At 33.4% G+C, this 27,484-nt stretch overlaps 1 protein-coding gene across 4 annotated transcripts; it reads right to left on the bottom strand.

The window, feature by feature from the left end:
- Window positions 1-50: 50 nt before the first annotated feature.
- LOC134257503 (serine-rich adhesin for platelets-like) lies at window positions 51-27,019 on the bottom strand. Of its 4 annotated transcripts, XM_062740121.1 has the most exons (18): window positions 26,515-27,019; window positions 13,491-15,792; window positions 11,023-13,412; window positions 10,736-10,911; window positions 10,231-10,399; window positions 9,608-9,807; window positions 8,638-8,768; window positions 8,428-8,552; window positions 8,192-8,280; window positions 7,879-7,975; window positions 7,623-7,737; window positions 7,149-7,188; window positions 6,924-7,021; window positions 6,482-6,631; window positions 5,598-5,639; window positions 5,461-5,486; window positions 5,232-5,356; window positions 51-1,828 (listed from the first exon to the last, which is right to left on the bottom strand). In XM_062740121.1, the coding sequence occupies exons 1-18, from the start codon at window positions 26,615-26,617 to the stop codon at window positions 1,352-1,354; spliced, it is 6,855 nt and encodes a 2,284-aa protein (XP_062596105.1). In that variant the 5' UTR covers window positions 26,618-27,019; the 3' UTR covers window positions 51-1,351. The 4 variants fall into 4 exon arrangements, with proteins under 4 accessions (XP_062596105.1, XP_062596093.1, XP_062596097.1 ...); XM_062740109.1 differs by having other exon boundaries at window positions 11,023-15,792; XM_062740113.1 differs by lacking the exon at window positions 5,598-5,639 and having other exon boundaries at window positions 11,023-15,792.
- Window positions 27,020-27,484: the final 465 nt, after the last annotated feature.

Genomic DNA, 27,484 nt, shown 5'->3' with positions numbered 1-27,484 from the left:
CTTGGTGCTAGAAAAATAAGGCAAACCAAAAACTGACACAAAGTCTAGAGCACAATGGTCAATAATTTATTAAGATCATAAATAACAGATCATTTATTAAGTAGAAAACATTTGTTCAAGTGCAATGACAAAACATATATAAATATCACATAAGCTCAGCACTATAAGTCACAACCCATTTACCGGGAACAAGAATAATAGTTGGAAGAGGAATGTGGATACTGCCTTTTGTAAGAATGGGGAATGTCTAACAAAAAAAAAAAGAATTTCAGTTCTTGAAGAATAATAAGAATCTGTTTTATAACAGACCAATCTTTCAGTTGACCACAGTCATTCTTGCTTCTATTACTTGTACCTCTTGAGGAAAGAAAAGCAAGAGCAACGTAGGTCTCCAATGCTAACAATAATACAGATGACAATGAATATATATTAGACTTTTCAACTTTTGAGTTTTTACTGAGAGATTATTATCTAGGGAAACATAAATTTTATTTAAAAAAAAAACAAGATTTGTGGAATGCTTTAAACAATAAAAAAACACTCTTGCAAAACATTACACTGTACTTCAAAATGGAGATCTTTCATAAATCATAGAATAGAAAGAAATCACATTTCAAAATGGGAATAACTGTACATCCAATCTTTCAGTATAAACAAAGAAAAGATGTGAAAATTAACATTTGAAAAATGTAAAAGTACAGTGTACTTGTAGGCTTAAATACCACGACTTGTGACATGCTTAACTAATTCCAGAGAATTGTTCATTGTTTTGTATAAGAACACATATAATTAACTAAATTGATTAAAAATAAACATTAATATCAGTCTACAAGTATATGATGAATTTTTAATTAAACTACAACCAAATAAAATGTATAAACCTACCATAACCATCAAAATAAACTAAATAAATGCAGTTTTGTTATAATTATCAAAATATAATGAGGGACCCATTCAACAGATCTAAAAATGAGTTCTTAAGTAGATCAAATACACAAGTATATATTGCTCAACTATGCAAATTTTTGTAAAAATATAAATGCACGATTTTTCAAAAAGAAACTTGCAAAAATATTTATAGCCCTATCTTATAATTCACCAGCAGTTCCTCTTGGTATCTAAAATACTTCAAGAGTAAACCTTCAATAAAAATATTTCTATCCCAACCAAATACATTGGACATCTTATCACATTTATTTACTTATCAAGTATAAAAATCTAAGGATGCCTCCAATTTGATGACAAATCACAGTTATGTCCCTTTGATCGGTAACTGGGGGACAAAAACATCAATATTTCTTTCTATACTGAATACTTGGCAAACTCCCATGAGACTCGCTAAAACCACCTATCATGCTATATCTGCCATTCCCCCTGAGGAATTTCCAGTCCATCCACCTGATTTCACAGTCACAACAGTAGGGTGAACAATATTCTGGAGTTCATTCCTCACAGCGGTAATTGTATTTTCTGGGGTTTCCCCAGGATGAATTTCTTTTGATACAACATCAGTCATATCTTCCCCTTCTGGGGTGTGTTTAAAGGGTTTTTGATGCTGGATTGGTGGTTTACGGGTCAGGTCGCCATTGGCAGACTTGACCCGACCCGACCCACTTTGACTAGCATAACTGGATTTCAGTTTATCTGTGGCCGGTTCTTCAGTAGAACCCAAACCATTATGCTGTTTTGATGAGGGTTTGCCGAGAGTCCTCAGAATGATTGGTTTGGGGGGCTCTGTAGTGTAGGAGGTATTTGGCACAGGTTCTGGGAGATTTACAGCGGGTCGCTTTGAGTGATGACCCTTCCTCTCAATCTCGTCCTCAGGAACCTGTAAAATTAGCAGAAAAATTTATTTTTTTATGAGTCTTCATCAATCATCATCTTCATTAGCTGCAGAACTGTTGCTCTTGGGTTAAGAAAATTTAGAAATTTAGACAAAAACCAGAGAGCCCAGGATTCAAGCATTGTAAAAACTTTTGGTTTACGGTGACCCTTTTTTGCTGCTTGCTTCAGGTATTATTTGTATTATATGTGGTCACCCTGTTAAAGGATGATATTTTTAACTGTAATTGCTAATATCCTACAATTCAATGGTTAAGGCCAAAAAAAATTAATAAGTAGTTTCTCAGGCCAAAAAATTCAAAATTCGATGCAGCAGGCAGGTTTATATAAGCCATTTGTTCAATAAAATGATAATTTCTACTAATTCTTAATTTTTTGTTCTCTGAAATTAGTTATAATATGTATTCAGCTTCAAATGATGTTATTACCCGTTAACTGTTCTCTAAATATCACTTATTCCAAACATTTATTTAAAAGTTTATTAATAAATACTGTAAATTTAGAAGAAATATATTGCTTTTCTAATAGAAACGTCTATTTTAGCATTTATGAAAAGGTGAATATATACCAAAAAAGGAAAATTGACTTTAAATGTCAGATGGATGCATGAGAAACTATATGTATTCATTAATTTTTTTTGGCCTAATACAAACAGGCTTTATATAATTCAAATATCAACTTTAAAAATTTGCATGAAATCTAAAATTAGGCGTCCTAAAGGTACTGGTAAATAAAATATTAGGAATAGGAGTAAAACATGTGTTTAAATAATATATACCATACTTTAAACAGTGGAAGGTGTGATTATACCAGTTGTACAAGGAATAATACTAGAAATGAGCGACAAAAAAAAGGCATCATCAAAAATAGGTTTATAGCTCTGTGGTTTGTCTGTCTGAATTTTTTCAACTAGGGAGCTTCAGTTCTGCAGCTACATCTTCGTCTTTTTTGCGGAATATAAAATTAATATACATGTATGTTCTAAAATATGTTTCATGAAATTCAGTTAACATTTGCATTTTTTTAAATAACATGTATACAAACAAATTAAACCTAAATTGTGACTGTTTTGACTTTTTTGGTTCCAAGTGGGAAAAAAAAATGATACATTGAAAATGAAATGCATGCAAATAAAAGTGAATTGGACTAGGTCCATAAACCAGATCCATTGGCCATCTTGGAAAACTAATAACAAAATTCATAAACTAAAATGAAATAAAAATGGAACTGTGGAACTTTCATTGTGAGGAACAAGAATTCTGAACTTTGTGATTCTGAATGGGATACAAGACTCACTTCCTTTGTTGAACCCCTCCTCATGGGTTTTACCAACTGTATATTGCAGTAAAAGACATCTTAATATTATCAGACTGATTTGTAAATCAAATAATGGAAATACAGGGTATATAGATATTCTCAACTTCACTGAGTTTTACTGAGCTGAGTAATATACAAACACTTCCAAAAAGAGCTCTCACTAAAAGATTAACTCGCTGATTACAGTCAAACTTATTTTTTTATCTCAAACTCAATAGGGCCAAGAAAATACCTTCAAGAATTTAAGGTAGGTCGCGAGTTTGCTTTTGTCATCAATTTTGGTACACAATTTTGACGATTCAATTTTGAGCGGTTGTTTTGTGCACATTTGATTATGACGTCAATTACGTCACAAAGGCAACGTTACGTTGTTTAATTCCTGTTTAATTCTCTGCAAATGACTTTAAGTTTGTACGAATCAAGTAGATTCAAGTAGATTAATACAAAAAATACAAAGTGCATGCTATTGTACGTAAACCTCGTACATGTACATGTTTTATAATTAAACTTGGTCTGAATTCTGATGCGATTATATGTAATATCTTAGGACTAATTAGATACAAAACCAAATGAAAGGAATAATTTATATTGTAAGTATAACTTAACTGGTAAAATTCAATCAGAATAAATCAGCGTAAAAGTTATGGTATGCAGTAAAAAAGTTATCATAAATAAAAATTGCTTAGTGTAAAACTTGGGGGGTTGTTTGTGCGCACGTTATTTGAAACTCAGGTGAACATGCGTATTGCATCATGACTGCCAATCAAAGCCGAGGCGAAAAGTTGCCGAAACTTTTCCAAATGGAATCAATCCTCATCACTAAAAAATGGGTTAAATTCAATTTTTCAAGGTTTTTTTAAATTATCATCGTAAACAATTTACAATTATAATTTTTTCTATATATTTTTTTATATAACAAAAAGCTCAAAGTGTAAAAGCTAAATGCAAGTATTTTCCATTTGCATATTGAAATTTGATTCAGAGAATTCAAAATTAACAAATGCTTGAGAGTTAGGGTCGTATACTATAGCTTGTGACTAACATAGAAAGAACCTTGCATCCCCCCCCCCCCCCCCCGTTTATTTCCTCAGTATCCGGATTTTTTTCATACCGATTTCGAAAAAAGTGATCAAATTTTTGTGTTATGCCTGAAATCTTATTGACCATGAGGTTCCTAAAACTACAGGTACTAATATTTTATCACTCGCGTTGTTGTCGCTGTACGTTAATTCTCATGTACGAGGAATGTTTATACCGTCCATTCTGACTCTGTGATCAGAGTATGAATTTCACAATACCAGTGAAAACAAGTTGCTGGTCATCCTAATACTTCTCCGCAATAAATTAAATGATAAATAAAATTAAATTTTGTATCTATGCCACTTTTTAAATCTTACGTATTCCAAAGGTCAAGATATTTATACTTGTACTGTAAATGTGACAACGTTCAACAAATGACGTTGTAGATATAAATAACGCCATAAACGCAATATTCTAGCAGTATAAAAGAAAACTTTGAAATTATTAAGCAAAAAATCTAGCGAGAAGACATATTGATTTTTTTATATCAATAGTTTTGATTTTACCTCATCTTGACATACTGAAATTCCTGACTAATTCGTCTACGCCTTTAAAAAGTTATCCAACCTTTTTAAAAGAAACTATTTTCACAAAATTGGCTTAAAACGTCATTTTTTCCATACATTTCAGTAGTAAGGCGTAAAAAAAGGTCTAACAACAATACCGCGTTTACAGCAATATAGCATAAAACTACGTAGACAAATTTAATAAAAATTGCAGATAATATGCTGTGAATTCCAAGGAACATTATATCAAATTAACAGGATATGTTTTCTTGTAAGAATTTTTAAGCAGTAAACCCGCGACCTACCTTAAGATGCTGAATACATAAAGAATAGGTGTTTGGGACAAGTTTTTTCTCAGTCCCATTGAGTTCAAGATAAAAAATTTTTGAATGTAAATTCTTCTATTAACATTTTTTACTTTCTTTAATACTGAATACTTTCTCTTTAGTTGTTTTAACATCCATTGTGACACCGATAATGACATACCACAGTTTTTGGCATGGAGATCAAGGTCACCTCATCCGCTGCCCTGTACGGACTCCAGGTAGTTAGCCCCTCCCGCCGGGAACCATGGTAACTGGGATTTACTATCATAGGTTCATGCTTCTTCTCTACAACAACATGTACATCATTCAGAGCTAATTAAAGGATGGAGTAAATCAAAAATTAGGAATATTTTTTAAGAAAGACATTTTTTTCCCATCAATTTTCATACCTGGCTTCTCCTCCTCTTGGTTTTTTCTGAAAGAAAAAATGGAGAAACTATGAAAAACATGACAACAATTTTACATACTTATAAATGTTTAGTTCTACAATCCATATACTCAGCACACTCAGTTTATAGATAGTTACCCATTGAGTGAAGTTGTCTCCTCCTCTGGAAAAACCTTATTTCTGCTCAGAAGAACAGTTCATGACGTAAGAATGCAGGAAATTAACTTGCACATTTATGATAATATATCTTTGAATATTAAGTGTTTTATGACAAAAGTTTTTTTTTCTTTCTTTTAAACTGGATTTTCAGTGTACAAAAATTTAAAATGAATAACCTTTTTATGGTGCAATTAAGGAACATGCAAGCTGGATTTTTGAAGTCTTAACTTTTGGAGTCTGGATAAATGTTATGCAAATTCTTTATATACAGTAGCAGCTAGAGCAGGTACATGTTTACAATTTCAGGGGGGTGGGGGTGGGGGTGAAACAACACTGAATTTTACAATATTCATACATGCAATTAATTAAATACAATAATCCATCTGTACAGTGGACCTTCAGATATCTGGACGCAAGATATCCAGATGCTTCAGTATCCAGACGACTTTTCATGGGAATGGAATTTTTTTATGTTATTTTGTCTTGTTTAATTGGTTATTTAGATATTCAGACGCTTCACATATCCGGACAAATTTACTAGGAACCAAAGCATCCGGATAAATGAGGCTCCACTGTATTTACATTATGGAAACACATGCACATGTGATATAATGTGCAAAGAGCCAAATTAGAGAATATCCAATCTTTTACCAATATATAAAGCAGAATATGGCTTAAGTGCCAGATCATACTGCTATAATGTCAATTTTTTGTAAAAATTCATGCTACGTGACTTAATTTTTTTTTTTTTAAGAAAAAAAAATAGTAGACATTCTTTTTTCCTATCATAAATAAGGGTACTGAGGGATATGCATGTACATGTGATTTATACAGCTGTGCATGCATTCACTACATCAAGATACCTGTCTTTGAATAGAGATACAGGGGATTTACTCCTAGGGCTAGTAGAAGGGGAGGGGCCCTCGCTTTGAGATATAGTACTTTGTTTGGGTGACAAAACTCTTCTATCACCAGGCAAACTTAATTTTTCTTCAGAATTTTCTGAAGATGATCTAAATGAAATGAAGAAAATATTGGTAGGTACTAAAAAAATATCAAACCATGCAAATCATTTTTAAGATGAATTTTCTTCATTGTAGAAATCATCCACTTGCAAATCCTTTTTATAGTGGATACATCAGATAGTTTTTTTTTCCAAAATCAAAAGCTAGTCAGAATTTCAAATCACAAACTCAGATATAGGGACACAATACACCACAATTTTATCAAGAGATTTCCATTCTTTTTTAATATGTATTATTCATCCCTATAGAAAACAACAACAAGTAATTCCTAACTACTTACTCATCCAGTTGAGGAGAAATAAGAGAAAATGCATCATCCAACAGTTTGTGCATCCTCTTTTTAGCATCTGAGAGGTTCTCAGCTTCAAAACCTTCATTCTGTAAAATACATTATTTACATATAATATGAAATGGAATAAAGTCAAAAGTCTTTTTTTTTTTTTTTTGATTAATATAATAAGTTTTTTTTTTCCAAACTGAACCAGAGATCATGAAGATGTTATACCTTTTCCCCTTCTCCCTTTCTCCTTCTTCTCTTCTTGGAACTAAACAGAAAAAAATTAAAATATTTTTCTTGTGACATTGGAATCAAAATTTTGTGAGATTTTTGAAGATGTAAATTATTGTTTTTTAACCTCTACTTGATGCACAATCAGTTTACTATATCTATAAAATCATATAATACAATTCATATATTAATCATATAATTTTATCAGAATTCTTTGTAAAATTAAAATTTTGCAAGGATCTGTTAAGAATTTAACTGGGAATACAAATAAACTTTGTTACTTCTGGTAATTCAGGAAATCTGTGTTCTTCTTACCAGTTAATGAGTTTTACTGTACATAGTTACTAAAATTTGAACAGTGAACATAAGTTTCCCCAATGTAGTAACCAAAATCTATACAGTGTATATAGTTACCACAATTTGAACAGTGAACACATTTACTTCAATGTGTACATTGTACAGTGTAGTTACCCTTTAGATGAGGTTCTGAAGACCTCTGGCACCTCCCCCTCAGGAGGTGGGGCATCTAACACACTGTCCAACTCCTCCTGTACAGCCAGGTACTCCTTCATCATGTTTTCAGTGTCTGAAATCAATTTAACCTCACTCAGCATGTTATATAGAAATGAAATTTTATGAAAAAAGTTTCTTAAAATTTGCCTGTGTTTACATTTCAGTTATTCAAGAAATATGCTTTTTTTAGCAGTGTAAATTCAAAACTCAGTACCTTCTTTTTTCTGTCCCTCTCTCCTTCTTTTTTCTCTCAATCTTTTCTTATTTTTCCTTCTCTCTTCTGCTACCTTCCTTTGGTATTCTGTTTCATCCTACAATAAAGCAACTCATCGTTAATTCATGGCTCCAAGGACATTTTTTACTAATTCCTACCTCTATATAAGAAGAGTAAACAGGAAAACATTCCTAAGAACAAAACATATTTCTTTTTCTAAATACAATGAATCATTATTTTCAAATTTAATATTTTTTACAGCCAACAGCTTATCCTTTAGTGGCACCAGTTAACAGAAACTCCTCAAACATACCTCCAAAGACATTGGTTTGTATTCTCTGGATGGCTCAGGTGGGGCTGAGGACCCTAAGTGAGTTTCCCTCTCTATATTATCAAAATCCTCTATAAAAGTTATACAAAATGTATATCATAGAAAAATATAGAACCAATTAATCCTAGTGTTTAAAGATATTGATGTAAACTTTTACTTCAATAAGGTACATGTACAAATTATTTATAAGAACCAGTTAGAATTCACATTTTCTGTACCTGTAGGGGGTTTCCTCTTCTTCTTCCGCTTGCCCTTCTTACTTGGTGATGGTATCAGCCCAGTGTCATCTGATGCCAAGGTAGCCGACTCACCAGCTGTAGAGTCCTCTCTCGCTGGCTTTTTACTGTTTCAAAAAAATATAAATTTAATTCAAGACAAAAAATATTCTCAATTACAAGTTTTTTGATATACAAGACTGGTAAACTGACCCTGGCTTTTTAACAGTGGCATACATTGGGTCCTCCATATCTTCATCCTTGGTGACCTCATAAGATTGCCTCTTTTTCACATTCTGTGTGGAGGTGCTAGGTGACTGAACCATTTCTACTGACTCATCATCCTTTATGAAAACAACAGCATCCCAATTAATATCACAGGAAGATCTACACAGAAGTGTGAACTAAATTTTGTTTAATCCCCAAAGAATTATCCATATTCTATAAACATGTATATACTGTATGCAGTGTTATTTTCGCCCCGTGTTATTTTCACGCTTTTGCACTTACGAACAATTTTCCCCATTTTAATTCACCTAGCTGCAGATCTGTAGCTCTCCTAAAATATGTATTGACAGACCGTCACCGGAGAGCTACAGTGCCACCCATTGAAAAAATTGTATATTTATTGCGCACAAAAAAGTGCGCACGGCTCTGGATTAATTCTTCCAAATTCTGACCCCAATTGCAAAAAAGCTAGATTTTAAAAGATTCCTTACTCCCTTATCAAGTTTTTTCGTAGTTTACATCTGTTACAAGAAGCGGTTTGGACCAAATTATCTTACAAACCAAATGGCATTATAATTAGGCGAAATTTTCTCGATGATCTCAATTTCAGGGCCAGGAGGGCTATTTACAATGATTATAAGGTATGTTTTGTTGTGGAAACAGTGAAAGAATATATTAGGAACACACAGTTAGTAATATTTTTAGATGACAGTTTAAAAAAATTGGCGAAATAAATCGAGAAACAGTGCACTTTTTTGTGCACAATAATTTTTTCAATTTAGCTCTTTTCTGTTATATATTTTTCGGAGAGCCCCCTTTCATTAGTTCTGTTTATGAAATTATGCCATGTTTTATAAATTTGTCCCATTCTAAATTTGCCAATTCATGTAGAGAGCGAAAGGAGTGAAAATAAAACTGGGCCGCAAATTTCCCTGTATACAGTATTAGATTTTACCTTCGTTCCACCTTTCATTTTAAGGAGTTGGGCTGGCTCTCCCTCTTTTAAACTCTCTGGACCTCTCTTTTTGATGATAAAGCAGAAAATCACCCAGATGATTATGATGACAAGTACAACTGCACTGACAGCCACAGCCACCACCCACAGATTATTGCTCTCCTCCGTAGCAGCACCCCCAGTGTTCCTCCCATAGTAAGCTACAGTAGAGAGGTGGGGTATACAGTAAAACAAGAGTGTGTGCAATTAAAATTAAGTTGAAATTATGATAACTTTCAGTGAGGTATGAAAGAAAAATAGTGACTGTAATTGAAAAATCTTTACAATATAAATCATGGAAATAATTCTGAAACATTTAAAATTTTGGAAGATATTTGTAGAAGACAGAATTCTGCTTGCTATGTAAGCATCTTTATGATGGCAAATTCTTTTGATGGCACATTTCTATTGACCTTGACTGCTATATTTTACCTTGAACTAACAGATTGACCTTGATTTTAATTGTTCCCATATTAAGTCGCTCTCTCACAGGAATCAGAAAAAATGGCCAAGGTTAATGTTGTTAAAGCAAACTCCATGTCTTTGATCCCCTTGACAAAGAATTTGCATGATCTAAAACTTACTGCTTGCTTTTTCTGCCACAACATAACCCAGAGTGAGAGCCATTTCCTGGTCACTAAGCAATCCTAGTGTTCTGACAGCTTCTTCTGAGCGAACCTGGGTTCCATTCTTGGTGATTGTGTAAACAAAGGTCACATTTCCTGTACCTGATGTCCTGGTAGCATTAGCAATCTGTTAAAGGGATGAATAAAAAAAAACATTATTTACATGAGTAAGGGATGAATCACATTGACAAGTTAATCTTGATAACCATGGTATTCAGTGGATTTTCTTGTGGATCCAAATTTTGTACATACATGTACTTTCCATGATATTTCTATCTTTGAGTTCAGCAGATTTTATGTATTTATTTCAACACAACAAAAGTCAATCAAAATTGGTTATGATCAGAATTAACTCACTGAAATGTGTATATTCACTTGACAAGCCTCACACATACATGTACTTGGATAAATCTACATGTGACATATAACTCATTTAATACATATCTGTGTATGGACAACTTACTTCTACAACAGTGTCTTGGACCTGTGCTGCCCGCCTCCTACGAAGAGGTTGATAATTCCCCTCTGCTATCTGCTTCTGTCTCTCAAAAGCTTTCACATAGGCGGTTGCAATTTTAACCTCCATGGACAAGATAAAAGTTTTGTTGGTAATATCCTCATTCAAAGGGATCTTCAAGACTGCAATATCAAAGGATTAATGAAACAACATACCTTCTGTTTTCTAGATTAAATTTCTTATAAATCTGTTCACATTCTATCAACTGCTTATGATACCAATTTCAAGCATACCTGTAACAACCCAGAGGGAAATGGCATTAACTGTTGTCGTTGGTCTTGGTGTTGTTGGTGTCGTTGCTACTGTTGTTGTGGTGGTAGAGGGAACTTCAGTTGTAGTTGAAGCCTCTGTTGTATTATCTGTAACCACTGATGAAGACTCCATTACAGTTGACGATGGAATATCTGAAGGTGTCACAGTCATCTGCATCTCTGAAGAGCTTGAGATAAGAGCAGATGTTATTGCTGAAACTGTAGAGATCAAATCTGTTGTTGGCACTGCACTGCTGACACTTGATACCACCTGAGATGTCATTGGAGTTGAATCCTCTGATTTACTGGTCTGGTAACTAGATGTGTCTGGTATTTGGCTTGTTGATGGTAATACACTTTGGTTTGATGTAGGGGTACTTGATATTTGTCTTGTTGATGATACAAGGCTTGTTACACTTGGAGAAGATGGAGTTGGACTTATGTCAGGAGTTGCAGATACTGTTGTTGAAAGAGATACTTGTGTTGTTGTTGAAATTGAAACTGCTGCCTGGCTGGAATTTTGCACATCTACTGAAGAGGCTGTTATCATAGAAGATGTTTGTGGAGTTGATACAGTTGACACTGCTGCCTGGATAGTACTGGATGTTACTTCTACTGAACTAACTGGTGTTACCGTTACCAAAGGAGTTGAAGAAAATAATGAAGTCAGAAAGGTGTCTGGAACAGTTGTCAAGGTGCTCTGAAGAGTTGCTGATGCAGTCTGGGAAGAACTTTGAAGAGATGAAGAAACTACTTTGGTGGTGTTGGGAATAGCTGAGGAAGCAACAGAGGTCATGCTTTGAACATCTGTTGTCACTGCTTCAAAAGTTGATGACACTGAAGAAAAGAAACTTGAAGTTTGAGAGCTGACCATTGTGTGTTGTGGTGAACTGTATGTTGAATAGAGTGAAGACAAATCTGGAACCAGTGGTGAAGACTGATCTACAACCGAGCTAGATATATTTGGTGACACTCCAACCGTGCTCTCAGACACCATATTTGTGCTAGATGTGCTCTCTTGCACCATATTTGTGCTAGATAAACTCTCTGATACCATATCTGTGTTAAATGTGCTCACAATTCCCATGCTAGATAGTGTTTCACTCATACCCACTGATGACACTTGACTACTTGATGTTGGTACAGCTATTGTAGAGTTTGTTAGTACTTCAGATATACTCAGTGTTGTGGACATGCTATCACTACTCAGAATGGATGCATTGATCATGCTGGTTATCACTGGACTAGTTGCCAAGGAGCTCGGAATACTGGGAGTAACTGTCTCTATATTAGTAGTTGTTGGACTATACATGCTACTGTTTATTAGTTCTGTTGATATAGTTGACACTATAAGATGCAGAGTGCTTGAATTTGATATATCAATTGTGGAATAAGAACTTGAAAGATGTGGTGCTATAGTGGTTGTGAACAGTCCACCTGTAACTTGTGGTGTATAGTTGCTCAATACTGCAGTTGATGATGTGTTAACTTCTGGCAACGAAAATGTTGACATAAAGAACTCACTTGAAACCTCAATACTTGGGCTGGAAGTTTCTATTTCCACTGAAGTCTGTAAGGATCCATTTAAAGAATGCATCACTGTTGGTTGTCCACTGCTCAATGTGAATGAAGTTGAAACAACCCCAATGCTTGCATTTTCTGATAAAGATAGAGAAAATGAGTTTTCAACCATTGATGAGGCTGTACTGGACATTAGCACTGTGGATCCATTTCCTAAATCTGTTGATGCATACAAAGAAGACATTCCTAGCAAACTAGCTGTTAATGCACTACTCATGATAAGTGATGTTGGTGAAATGGTTGTTTCTGACAGATTTCCTGTAGGAAACATCACTGAAGATGAAGTGGCTATTTCTGTTTTTGAGAAGTTAGACCATATTGAAGAACTTTCCAAAATTCCAGTTCCCATTGATTCTGTCTGGAGAACAGTTGGGAAGGAAGACATATCCATGGTTGTCTGCTGAGTTGTTTGTTCTACCACAGTCACATTAACTGGCTCAAATGTTTGCGATACAGTTGCAAGAATTGGTTCAGATGAAATGGTAGAAAGCACAGGTGTTGAATAGTTTGACATCATTGGTGGGATCAGCTCAGTGGTTCCTAGGCTGCTTGTTGTAAAAGGAATAACAGAAGTATTTGGTATCAAAGTTGAAGGTGCAGAAGACAGTTCTATTGTTGTTACATTGTTGGCTGCAGTGGGGAATTCACTGGAAGGTGTCACAGTGATCTGGATTGTTTCAATAGTTGTGTTGACCAGAGGAGTTGTTACCAAAGAACTGTCAGTAGATGTGGCTACAAAACTGCTTGTTGTCTGTGGTGTTGTCAGCTCTGAACTTTCAAATGAAGTTGGGCTTTGTGTTGTTACCACTGCACTGGCCATTGACTCTGATAAGGATGGAGCTGATGTAAAATTTCCTGTCAAACTTGACTGGATATGGATATCAGAATTTATCTGAGATGTAAGTAAATATGTTGTTAGCATCTCTGTAGCACTGATGGCACTTTCTAAAACACTGGAGCTCATCTTCAGAGCAGATGAAGATACTGTTGAATTTACAATTTCTGTGGAACCAACAGCACTGGAAAGATTTCCTAAGATCATTTGTGAAGTGGAAAATACAGCTGTTGGAGATAAATTTTGTATAGAACTTTCAATACTTGAAAAGGCTTCTGAGCTTAATTGTGTAGTAGAAAAGATCACTGTTGATGCCAAATTCCCAGTAGAAGCAATAGTACCTGAAGGAATTCCAGAGCTCACTTGTATGGTGGAAAACGCTGCTGTAGAAGATGGTGTTTCAGTTGTATTCTCTGTAGGACCAATGGTGCTTGAAAGGCTTTCAGAGCTCAATTGTGTTGTTGAAATAACCATTGTTGAAGATGTCAACACTTCTGCATCTGAAGAGGCTGAAATGAGTGATAAAGATTCAGAATTACCTACAGAAGACAATACACTGCTGTCTATTCTTGTTGTAAATACTGCTGATGTTAGCAAAATATCACTTGATGGTGTTGACAGTCCACCAGTTGAGGAATTTTGTGCTGTCTGCATTGTAGTTGTGGGAGATCCAGTTGTGGAAAAGGAGCTTAGCAATGTAGATGTTATCTCAGTTACTTTGGTACTTTCTATGGAAGGCTGAATTGATGAGCTTTCAAAGGATGAAACTACTTCCACTGACTCACTAGCAGAACCTACTGAGGATAAACTTGGTGTTGAGTTAATCACATCACTCCTACTAGCACTAATCGATTCACTCAAACTAGTAACTAACTGAATTGATGTTGACACAGCACCCAAATCACTAGAAATACTGTTAATAATGTTAGATGAATGTAAACTGTTTGAACTTGTTAATGTTATTATAGGTGATGTTGATGATGCTGGAGTTTTATTGATGGATGAGGATAAGAAACCTAAACTGTCTGTACTGCTTATCATGGTATTCACACTTTCTAAGGTTGTTAGAGTTGGCGATGAAATCACAGATGCAGGATTCACACTTGTGTCACTGAATTTTGATGATGCAGTCACTGAATCAGATATGGAAGATATGGTGATTCCTTGAGAACTTGATAATACTGAAGATGTTGTCACAGAGGATGGTAGCAACACATCTGAACTTTGAATGCTTGTTAGTAATGCAGCTGTAGATGAAACAGTTGAAGACAAAGGTAAGGATTCCTGTGATGATACTAGGGTTTGTGACACTGGATTGGAACTTGCAGTTACAGTGGTTGTTGATGAAGCTGTAAATTCTGATGAAGAGGGCTGGCTGGGTGTTTGTGAAGTTAGAGCTGAGACTCCAGACACTGGTGCTGAAGATATTTCTGTTGGGAGGGAGCTCTGTGGCAATATTGATGATGAGGATTCTGACACCATGGATGATAGGGAATCCACAATAGTGTTACTTCCAGTGACTGATGCTGATGATATGAAGGAAGAAGCCAGAGTTGTTACTGATAATGGAAATGTACTTGATGAGAACAAAGTTGTTACTTGTGGTGTATCTGAAGTCGGCAACTTTGTTACAGTTGTCAGTGAACCAACAACATTTCCTGTGGAAGTAGGTGTTGAAGACATGGACTGCACTGAAGAAATTGTAGATGTATCTCCACTAGTAGACCCTTGACTAGAAATCTCACTGCTAGCAGTTGATTGACTGGAAGATAGCTGCTGACTTGTTTCTGCACTGGGTGAAGTCAGGCTACTTGAGCTTGATTGTACTTGGACTGTTGACATTGCAGAAGACATCACTGAAGACTCTTGCTGACTCGCAGCTATAGTTGTTTGAATTTGGCTAGAGGTGATTTGTTGCGACACACTTGTAGTTGCTTCTGAAGATTGCTCCATCTGTGAAGTTTGAGGGACTGCAGCTTGTATGGAATGAGATGAGTAGCTCAATGATGATTCTAAAGATGATGTGCTTAAAGTCATTAACACAGAGCTGGTCATAATATTTGTTGATATTGTGTTTACCACACTAGTTGCTGATGATGAAACTAATTCACTACTTTGCAAAGGTAAAGAAGTCATTGAAATTGTTTCCTGTTCTGAATTTGTTACTATGCTAGTTTCAGATGTTATTTTGCTAGTTTCTGATGCTATAGAAGTCACTCTGTTAGTTTCTGATGCTACTGTGGACACTGTGTTAGTCTCTGATATTGTAGTGGTTGCTATGTTAGTTTCCATGGTTACACTTCCTGTTGTGAGTGAGGTTAGTAGCACACTGTCACCTACACCAAAAGAAAGAACGTTACTAAGCCACTGCAAACTCACAGCAAATCAAACAAACTAATGTATCTACAAATACAATACTGTATAATCCCTATTAACCGCCCCTGTCCCTATAAGTGTCTCCTTAGTCTTTTTCAATTGTCAAAAAATAAGGGTCCCCTGTACAGTGATTAAAATCATCTAGAATATCAAAAGTCTGCCAAAATTTGAAGGAAGTAAAAAATGAAACGTTTATTTTCCAACTTCTTGGTGGAAAATGATTCATTTAGCATAATTTGAGTGGACTATCTTCATTTAAAGTAAAGTTAAACATTATTTTAGAGATTCTTTGAATTTATTTTTTTCCAAAATATTTTTTGAAGTTAAGAATAAATATTACAAAGAGAATACAAATTTTAATTTTCTAAGCAAATAGGAATTGTAAAATATAAAATGCCATCAGAAATGTGATATTTTTTAAAAATTTGATTTGAAATGTAGAAAACATTTATTATAAAATTATAAAATATAATTAATAGGACTGTATCTTAAATAATGGGAATGAATATCTCCTGCAAGTTATGAAGAAAAAAAATTCAATAAAATTGCAAGCTTTATATTGAGATAATCTTGTTTGTCATTCCTGAGAATAAAATTCATGCAACTTCAGACAATTTATATTACCTTATTGCAATATTGGCTGATATATTTGAGGACCTGATACCCTTTGAAGTGATATGTCAAGCCTTATTTGAGTGGTTTAGCAATGTAACTCCATGGTACAATATAAAGACACAAGGTTTTCTAAGGTACATGGTGACCTTAATTCACAAATTTATATACATGTACATGTATTCCAAACTTTTATTAATGAATAGAAAGCAGGATAAACAATAAGTTCCTGAAGACCAAATATGGAAACAAACCTTTTTAATATTACTTTAAAAAGAATGCATTCAAATTGTTTCAGAATTGATAAGACTATTTTCCCATCATCTATGGATTTATGAAAGCACTAGATTTTTAGGGTTAAAAATAAAACCAAAACTTTTATTTTTTCAAATTGACATTTTCATTGTATATTCAGTGAGAACATTGAAAAGAAGAGATTTTTGAGGTTACACTCAACATGAGTAAAATACTGATACTTTCAAAAGGTGCATTTTATTTTCAATCATGGCCATACATTTCATGAAGATTTAAAGTCAATATTCTTTTATTTCAAGTGACAATCATATGGTCCATAGTTCCAGACACTAAAATGTTCTATGACTATACCGTATTTATTATATAGCTGAAAACCCAAACAAACTATATTACTAGATTCCTTAAGGATATGAAGTCATGCAACTTCTTTATTTCATCTTGCAATCAGTCAGTCCATAAATCCAGACATTGATTCAGAAATGTCTATGAATATTTTCATTATATATATGACCACTAACTGATAACCCAAACAAGTTGTATACAGCTTTCCTAAGCAGTTTTACTTGTTATAGCTATACATGTATTCCCATAATGAAGAAGAATGCAAAGAAATAATAGGAACTCAATATAATGGAGGATGCTCAATTGGTTACTTGTATCAGTCTGAAATAACAATAATTCAAGAAAATTAATCTTAATAAATGCCCCAGTTTTCAGAATGGTTTAATAAATATATGTTCACATCTTAAAGTCTAGTCCTTGTCATTAGGTATGCAGCTAATATTGATTGGAAATGATGAAAAAGGAGACTTTATTGTGCAGAAGGGAACTACTGCACATAAAATGAACAGTGATGAACTTTTCCAAGTCCCTGGAATATTCTGTAAAAGTTATAAATCTCCCCCAGATTTGTGCAGCTGAACAGCAAAAATCGATACAGATATGCCGCATAATTCAATAAAACTTTTCCTCCAACTGCAAAGAATTTGTCAAAAAATGACCTGGATTTTTCTAGAAAATGTTAAATCTGCATTATTGATCCCCACTACTCCATTTTATGCACTTGCAATTTGTCTAGATGTCAATTTTGTTTGCCTTCAGAGAAAATTTGTCAAATTTTGCCCAAGTTTCAATTTCCCTTTCTAGGAGTTTCATATATCACTTGTTTGATGTAGATCAACTTGGTTAATAATTAAATTAAAATGGTTATAAATAATTAAAACATTTCTCTCAAAATTATTTCATATTTATAAACAAAAACTTTTATGCATTTTTAAGTTTAAATGTGCAGCAATTAACTTAACAGTTTTCTGTTTAGGGACATTTTTAAGGTTTCAACAGTAAAAATAGACATTGAAAGGTAGCACACAGTTCCTTTAAGTATTGGCACTCTGCACCTCCAGGGACAAACACAATAAAATTCAAACTACATGTATGTTGCATATGTCCTTAATGGAAAAATATGCCACACTGCTAAGAATTTCTGAGTTTCTTTAAAATATGCTTTAGAACATAATAAGAAATCCATCTAAACCTTAATGATGAAATGTAAGAACTAAAATGTCTAAAAGTTGCAAAGTATTTAAGGAAATCAGTCCTCCTACTAGTAAGTGAAGTTTCTTAATAAAGCCCCTCTATGAAGCTGATGTTACACAACAGCAAACACTACACTGTAAGATTAAGGATATACCACCTTAAACTCAACAGTTGCTACATACTACTGTATACTTTAGTGAGTCTTTTCAAGATTATGTAAATTCTGTTTTTAAAAGCCAAATGAAAAAATCCATGAACACATGCAACTTAATTACTAATGAATTATATGTAATTTCTTTAGTTTGAGAGAAAATTAGATAAAAATTATTTTTTTTATTTATAAGGTACTGCTTTCATTAACTTTTTTAAAATTTGAATAGGATTAATTGCGAGTCTCTGTTTATTATAGCAATATTTAAAGAAGACTTGCAAACAACATAAAAATATTAAATCAAAAATACAAAAAAAACAACTTGAGTAAGCATGACTAATTTTCCCTAACTTTATACATTACAATTCACATGTACACTTCAATAAATCATGAAGGCCATTGAGAAATCAGAGATAAAGTATATATCCTCCACAGCTGTTTCCCTCCCACAAACAAAGGTCATCGATTTATTTATCTGTAATCAATGGACCATGCCAGACAACAAAGGTCGCAGCATCCCCCAAACTCTGGGTGGAGTGTCTGTATAGTGTTTACATACATTATGTGACTTTACAATATGATGCAGTTAATGACTTTGATCTATGACATTTCATTTTCACACCTTAATTCCGATTGTACTTCAAAATTTCCAAGTACATCTGCAGCATAATCATTCCTTACTTTTTAACATGTTTAACCTTTTGATAAAGTAGTCATTGATCTAAACTATCAAGCCAGCTTTTTTTTTTATACATCTTGAATTTTTTAAACATGACTCAGATCTTATCCAGACATTTTACATAATACCCTTTTCTGGCCAAATAAAAGATACTTTCATACTTAAAATACATGTAATTACAGCACTTATTTTCCTAATTAAGTTTTCTTTTATCAAATAATTCTTAATATAACTGTCATGAGAAAGTAATTTCTTTGAACATTATAGGTTTTTATGTTTGAAGTGCCCTCATTTCATTCATGTTTGATAAGAAAGAGTAAAAAGTTTCACATTTGCCACCAATGAGACTATAAAAAAGCTCTTCCACAAACAACCAGTTATCTTGTGTTTTAAGAGCTTTTTGCAGCTTGGCTACAATAGCACTATGATTGTCAAGCTATCTCCCTTACACAATCAAAATGCCATCCCTCCCACTCGAAAAGGTTTCTTTGGGATTAAAAAGGTTAGCATCTAAAGGTTCATAACTTAAGAGATAAAAAATGAATATGACAGATTAGGAATTTGTTTTTATAATCTCCTTGTGTATGTCTTGGGGTGAAGAGAGGAATGGTATGGAGCAATATTTATTTTTGATGACCAAGTCATGTTTCATGTAAAGCATACAACAGAGAAATCTCTTTTATTGGGGGTGGACCATTAATCTTTCAAATGAAGCTGATCCACCCTTATGACCTAATTGTGGGTGGCCTATATATTTGATTTCATGATGTGGTATTGTGGATAATCCAATTCAAATTAATGACAATCCAATCTAATGACAGTTATAGCCACTTTCGGTACATGTACATCAATTTTCTTAAAAATTAAGAGTTCTGAGAGCATTGCATGATAACCGAAACTAGTCTAGTGGCAAGAATATAATCAGAGCCTTAAAAATTCCAAAGTATGTAATTCCATCAAAAATCATTAATGTGGGCAGAATGCAAACTTGATTTAGAACTTATCAATGTAGATCAACTCAAATACAAAACCAGAAGTCTCTGTCGAAACTGTAGCTCTACTGGTTTATACTTAAAACAAAGGAAGAGAAAAGTAGCAGTTGTGACTTGAGACTTCAAATCAGGAATCAATAGAAAAATGATCCTTGACACTCAACAAAATAAAAACTGATGCACAGAATTATGTATCTTAGTGTAGTCTACTTGTGTGCCAAGTTATATTAAAAAAAAACTAAAGGAGGAGTAGCATTTGAAAGAATTTCACAGAAATTTCTATTTTTAGCAACCATGGCAACACTGTTCATCAAAATCAAAAACCGATGCACAGAATTATGTATCTTACTGTAGTCTACTTGTGTGCCAAGTTATACTGAAATCGGACCAAAACTGTAAGAGAGGTAGCATTTTGAAAGAAGTTCACAGAAATTTCTATTTTTAGTAACCATGGCAACACCGTTCATCGAAATCAAAAACCGATGCACAGAATTATGTATCTTAGTGTAGTCTACTTGTGTGCCAAGTTATATTGAAATCGGACCTAAACTCTAATAGGAGTAGCATTTTGAAAAATTGTTTACAGACAGACAGACAGACGGACAGACAGACAGACGGACGGACGACGGACGCATTACTATCGCATAAGCTCTTCTGGTCTCTGACCAGTAGAGCTAAAAACCCAGTTCAATATATGCAAGTGTTTAGGGCAAAACCTGTTAAAAACCAAGTGGAAAATCTGCTTGTCTTAAAAATTAAAAAGGCCACTATCTGTAACTTGATAAGATACTCTCAAATTGCATAAAAAATCAACTCAATGTCTACAAGCTTTAAGGGGAAAAATGCAGAAAATCAGGAGGAACAGACTAACAGACAAATAGCAAGCTAATTGGACAGATGGAGAGACAGACAAGGAGAAAACCTATTGCCACCTCCAATTTCACTGGGTATTAAGCCCAATAATATGTAAACAGCCTCATTCTAAATGTAGTCTTAACTTTAGAATATATCATAATTTATCCATTTGACATGGCTTGGATACCACTTATATCCTGTAAATGTTCAAGACGATTCATATAGTTTAAAGCTATTTAACAACTTAATGACAGACTTGAAGATGCAAGGCCTGTTAAAGTCATGTTTCCAGTACTTAGAAAGTAACAAATAAAAATTTAGAGTACATATATGCAGGAGCTAAAATATAAATAATTCAATTTATTGTTCAGCACTTTAAAACCCTAATTATTAAGCCAATTACTACCAGTACCTACTCAATTTGCTTCTAGTATAAAGGCGTTGTGTATCAAGAGGGCAACTTTATAGTGTGTTTTAATAGAATAAATTGGTATCAAGTACCCAAATATCCTTAAAGGTGTCAAAAAAAATACTCAAAAATTTGTCCCCACACGAACAAATCAGCATCAGTGTATAGACAATTCAGATTGAGACATACAATCATATTACATCTATTGACATTTAATCTGGAGTTAGGCCAACTGAAAAACAATGAAATCAAAACAGCCCCGCATTAAAATACTTTCCATTTTTCAAATTAACAAAAATAAATGTAGGAGTTTGTCATACATTATCGTAAAATAAATATAGAACTAAGGTGGAGGCAATCCCTTATTTGTGGGAGGGGCAAAAAACGCTACCGAAAAATAAAAATTCTCTGATGTAAAAAGTGATTCACGAGAAAAATTCCTGTGTTTTGGCAAATTCCAGTGGGCACCCGTATTGCTCCTCTATAGAAACAGCGGGGTGATGTCAGGGAGAGAAAGTTTACAGAAACAGTCCAAGCACCTGAGTAAACCAATTCATCACACGGTACCATCGGAAGCCTTCGTCAAACATTGTCACACCATTACTACAGACCTCATTTAAAATAAAAATTCTTAAAATTAGCCCAATTAAATTTTTTTTCAAGTCTTTATAGGTGCACCAATAAGCTTTTGATTTTCAATCTGTCAGAAACAGTCGACGTTTCAAGCACGGGAGTCCTGTACTTCCTAAGAATCTTTCATTTACTAGGTAACAAACAAGTCCATTGAAAAATACTTTTTCAAACTGATGAATGTCTGGACATGTAAGAATTTGACAAAAATAAATGAGTTTAATGAGTTTATAGATCGTCTGGATTAAAAGTGATGTTTTCTTGTACAGAGCCAGGAAATCGGGGAACTAAGTTATAATCATTATTCAGAGTCTTGACAGGATGCTTCGGTTACTGTGTACATGGATTTATATAAAACATAGGGCATCTAAAAACATTTTCAAAAGAATTTATATACAGACTTTATAACTGTGTTATCCCCCACAAATTTCAGACAGAGATAAAAAAAAATCTTGCTACACGCAAGGAAATATCAGAATATTATTTTAGTCAACCCTACCTTCATGAACTATTGTTAAAGAATTAATTCACTGGGACAATATGTGACCATAACAGATTTTTTTCCATATATTTAATTTTTTTTTTTTTTTTTGTAAATGACCTCAAAAATTATTATCTTAACAATGATTTTCTGGCTACCTATAATGACATACTCGCTTTGATCCAAATATAAAACTAACACATCTGTTTATATGGATTAGTTTTATATCACCACCATTTAATAACTTATGTCAATCTTTCTCCATAGGTAATTTTGAAGCAATATTTGTTGTTCTGAACTTGTCCATACTAATGAAATTACCTTTTTAATTCCTTTGTTATCATATGAATTAATCTATCAAGCATATTTTGGTTGTTTAGTTATCTTTGTCTAACATTTTGAACCAAGGATTAATCAAAAAAATTGTTTATAATTGATTATCCTACTTGGCATGGTTAAGGAAACACATGTTACTTTAAATGACAAAAGCAAAGGCTAATTTTGATATTTTTTTTTAAACAAAAAAAAAATACATTGAAAACCCTTCTCTCCCCTTTATCAGGTATAAATGCAAAAATAAAAATTCAATTGCTAGAAATTAGATTTTCATAGCAAAGACATTCCCAAAAACAGGACAATAAAGGCCTCTAATTAGCTTTTCTCCTGCACATGGCTGTAATCTCTGTAAATAGTAACACAAAAGTTTGTCAACACTGACATAGATTGTGTCTGGTCCAACTGGACAAACACAGGAATTATCTCCCCTCTCTGGAAATCAGTGACGGCCATTTTAGAAAACCTTGGTCTATGAGGACCCTACTCTGAGCCTTTGAAGTCCTGTAGATAATTCAGTTTTTGTTGATTTCTTTCAGTGTTTAGTCGACATAAGTAAACAGATGGCTTGATTTATTTTCAACTTATCATTTAACCAGGATGTTTAAGTTTGATAGCTTGAAATTGGGTGTTGAATTTCACGGACCATTATTACCTGTCCATTAAGAATTTTTCCTTCCTCAGATTCTAGAAATTTTTAATTTCACTGGCATACAAATAATTATAAATCATTAGTATCCCATCAATTATAGACTATAAATAAAACATTCTAATTTTTTTTAAAACAGTTTTGTAACACAGAGAGAACTCAAATAATATAATCTTTAACATGTTCAAGGAAAAAAACTGTTCTCTTTTTGACTGAAAATTAAGGAGGCTGGGGGTCAACAAATAAACAATCAGATATAACTTAAAATTTTTAGATATATCTTTAACTGTCAAACACCATTTGGCAAAGAAAAATTTCACATATTTTTGTTTTAAATTTTGATCATTTTAAAAAAAATTTGTATATCTTTATATAGAGCCAGAGCTCCTCTTCTAAAGGAGATCAATTATTGTCCGAAAATGGCCACAACCACCTAACCCTCTTAAGCAAAATACAGTCAAACCTGATTATCTTAAATGGGACCAAGATTAACATTCAAGATATCCAGGGAATCAAGATAAAGAGGGTAAAAAAAAACAAATTAGGAGAAATTAGGACTGGCACCTCAATTTGACATTAACACTGGTATTTCAAGATATGAGGGTTTGAGAAAGTGGAGCTCAACTGTACTGCTTATATTACTGCATCTATTTACTCTAATGAGAACAATAGTTTTATAACTGTCAATTAATTACCAATATTAACAATTCAGATTGGCTCATATCTTATCTCTTCAAAGTTTTTTACAAACAAGAAATGAATGCACACAAGAAAAATACCATGTCAGATGGTCAGGGCAATATATGATCCTAACTAGTTAATTAACAATTCATACCCACAATATCAACCCAATAAACTTCAACAGTAACTAGCCTGTGAATCAATTTATAAGAAATCAAGAGAAAGCTCTAATAAAATTTCTTTCCCAATATGTACATAATTAATAACAATGCATTGTTTAGTTTTCTATGGTAACTACTTATGACCTTTATTTCTGAACATGGTCTATATAAGGTGTCCATGGCAACAGCTGTCAAATTGTTTCCCCGAGAGAGAGTGCAACACATTTCCTTCTCTGTCGAAAATCATAAGTTTTCCTTTTCTATAATTGATTTCGAGAGAAGAAGGGATTAATTGCGTGACAAACATCGCCCCTTGCCGGTAGCAGCTGAAGGATAAAGAAGTCGTGCTTATGTAATATTCATGGACTCTGGCGGAAAAAGAAAAGAAGAAAAACGCGTAAACAGGAGAAGCCAATTTATCAGGTGTCATGATGGACTTATCACTGATAAAGAGTCTTTATAAGAATGGTGCTAATTCCTCAGTTGTTTCTGTTGAAATTTTAATTACAGAAATCTCATTAAATAACTGAATTGACTCTATGGTCTCTTAACACATATTTAGTACCTTACAAGAAATTTAACTTAATGTGAGCAATGAGCACACAAATTGATACCCCCTGCTCCGATACAGTATGAGGACTGTAATTGACATTAAACTCTGTTCTTTGGTATGGGAATCTCAAATTATGTGTCCTAGCTATGAAAAGTTCAATTGAAGCTGCACAATGGTACCTTGAAGTAAAGATTCTGGGAAAGTCTTTAAAGTTTATTCAGTGGTGTATTGCAGTGAAGTCAATGATAAAAGATCAGTACCAACAATATTACAGAGAAAATGACTGTGTGTGTCCAAGTTTGCTTTGGAAAACTCCAAAAATGTGTCTCATCAAATTGTAAAATTAGGAGGTGCACAATTGCACTCTGTGAAAAATATACTATGAGAGTCTCATTCAATTTTATTCAGTTGTATAGGAGAAATTGAACATAAGAGATGGACATAAGGTTTTATGGGAATGGGAGGACAGACAGAGAGACAGACATTCTGATCACTATTTACCACTGCTTGAGAAGATGAACACTTGAGAAGAAGGGGTGCCTTAAAGTTATAAAATTAAATTATGGGCATTGATAAAAAAAAGCAACTTAATTAATCTCAGAATTTTATTTTAAAAAAAAGTAACAGATTAACATTTAAATTTTTTAACAAAATGTTTAGCAATAAAATATGACTGATTATAAGTAATTTCTTGACCACAACACTTTACATTTCGTTATTTACTTTTCTTTTTTATTTAATTTATATGTTGCTATGAAGAGAGAGTTTATCCTTTGACCTACATGTATGTTTAAACATGACCACCCATTTATAAGGTTGTAACAATAACAGTAATGCTCTATAGTATTTGCTGGAATTATACTCCCATATTTAGTTACTGAATAATTGATCACGGGATAGGTGAATATTTATAGTATGTCCAATATCTATCTACATTTATTGCCTAACAATAAACAAATATGGGTGTCTATGACTGAATCACCTTTTTACATCGGCACTGATATTATAATTTATATGCACCTGCCACCTGACTTTTAAAAAATATTAAAAGTAACAATTTTGTCATCTGCATCTGTTGCAATTTTCTGTCAATTTAGAAATCAGATTGATTTATCACATTTTGACAGTTTATAAATAAATCAATATGGACATTCAACATAAAGTTGCGAAAGAGAGGGAGGGATTAATCTTTGTTTCAATATTTTTTGCCAATTAAGGAAACTTTATCACAATATATTTCAATTATTTTAAGTTAAAATTCCTTAGATAAAAGAAGCAATAAACAAAGTTCATAAACTATTTGACCCATTTTGTATGATAAAAAAATTACAATTTAATATTCATCCAAGTTAACTATGAGTTTAGACATTTTTTCTTTTAAAATTATATATTTTTGGTTCAATTAGAAATTATAAAAAGTTTAAAACCTATCAAATTAAAGAAATTTAAACTTCTCTTACATCCCATTTCTTTTCATAAAGTCGTAAAAAAAAATGTATTTTAAACAATTATATAACAGTCAGACTTAAAAAAAAAACTTATTGGCCCCCTTCCCCCATATTTAAAAAAAATGCTAACGTTACCTGTCTATCATTTTTCAGTACATATATACATGTACCTATAACTTCGATCCCTATGTCAGACATAAACATCCCCATTTTCTGACAAAAGAAACACAAGTCATAAACTATACACCAAAACAAACCTTGTATGGAACTATTTGTTGATTGTGGATTCGAACCCGCGATCAGTGAAATGAACACAAGCACCACACTCAGCACCGCTGCACCGTTATCCATTCTCGTCATCAATCAAAACCCACCAAAACGAGAAAAAGCTATTAATTTTCACATTTTAACACTGTAATTAAAGTTTTCCAATACACTTTTCACTTTGTTTAAATGATGTTTAAAACTTTCAAAGTTTTTTTTCAACAGTTTTCGCTTTAAATTTTCGCGTGTGTGAACCTGTTCATGCCTCGCTGTAAAATCAATGTGCATCCTTGTCGCCAGACAGGGACATCAAAACTCTCTCTTTCTCAGTTCATCCCATTGCATAGAAGAAGTCTGCGTCAAAGAAAAGGCACATCCCATTTAAAGTTCGGCAACAGTGGCATGTCTGTAGTCCACACGCTTTCTGCCGAGTCCGTTGTTTACATGCGCTGGCAAGGATGTAAATGAGACTCCGCGTTCTGAAAACCTGCAAAGGGGAGTAACTCTCTCTCTCTCTCTCTCTCTCTCTCTCTCTCTCTCGTTGATCGAATTTCAGCGTCGGAACCTATAGGTTTTATTTCTGTTACCCCCGTGCATTCAGTGATTGAATTTTTTTTATCTTAATTCCTCTAACAATTTAGAAGATAAATTACTACCTTTAGGAGTGAGCTTTTTTTTTTCAAGAAAGGACGGGAAAATAAACATGTTCAAATTGTTTTTATGCTAACCCTAATGTTATCGAATTTCATGATTTGTTTTAAGACACTGAAGTCATTTTTGGACTTGCAAAATTTTATTGTCAGTAGTAAATTAATAATAACAATTAAAATTACTGTGTAACATATTTATAAGATCTATAAATTTATTTTATACTAGGCCACTTCTACTACTAGCGTTAGTGTCACTCATTCATGCATTCATCATATGTTCATGCTTCTATGTTATAATTTTGATATTTACAGC

The sequence above is a fragment of the Saccostrea cucullata genome, unplaced genomic scaffold, assembly GCF_032062105.1.
Source record: "Saccostrea cucullata isolate Sc308-1 unplaced genomic scaffold, CSIRO_AGI_Scuc_v1 ctg514, whole genome shotgun sequence".
Classification (NCBI taxonomy): Eukaryota; Metazoa; Mollusca; class Bivalvia; order Ostreida; family Ostreidae; genus Saccostrea; species Saccostrea cuccullata.
The sequence above is the reverse complement of the archived record's forward strand: the minus strand, read 5'-3'. Positions and strand labels throughout refer to the sequence as shown.

Coding starts and splice junctions, on each gene's coding strand:
- LOC134257503 (XM_062740109.1), bottom strand. CDS start 26,617: ATGACGAGAATGGATAACGGTGCAGCGGTGCTGAGTGTGGTGCTTGTG. Junction 7,976..8,191: donor ACAAACCAATGTCTTTGGAG/GTATGTTTGAGG, acceptor GCTTTATTGTAG/GATGAAACAGAATACCAAAG. Junction 1,829..5,231: donor TCTCCATGCCAAAAACTGTG/GTATGTCATTAT, acceptor CTAATTTTACAG/GTTCCTGAGGACGAGATTGA.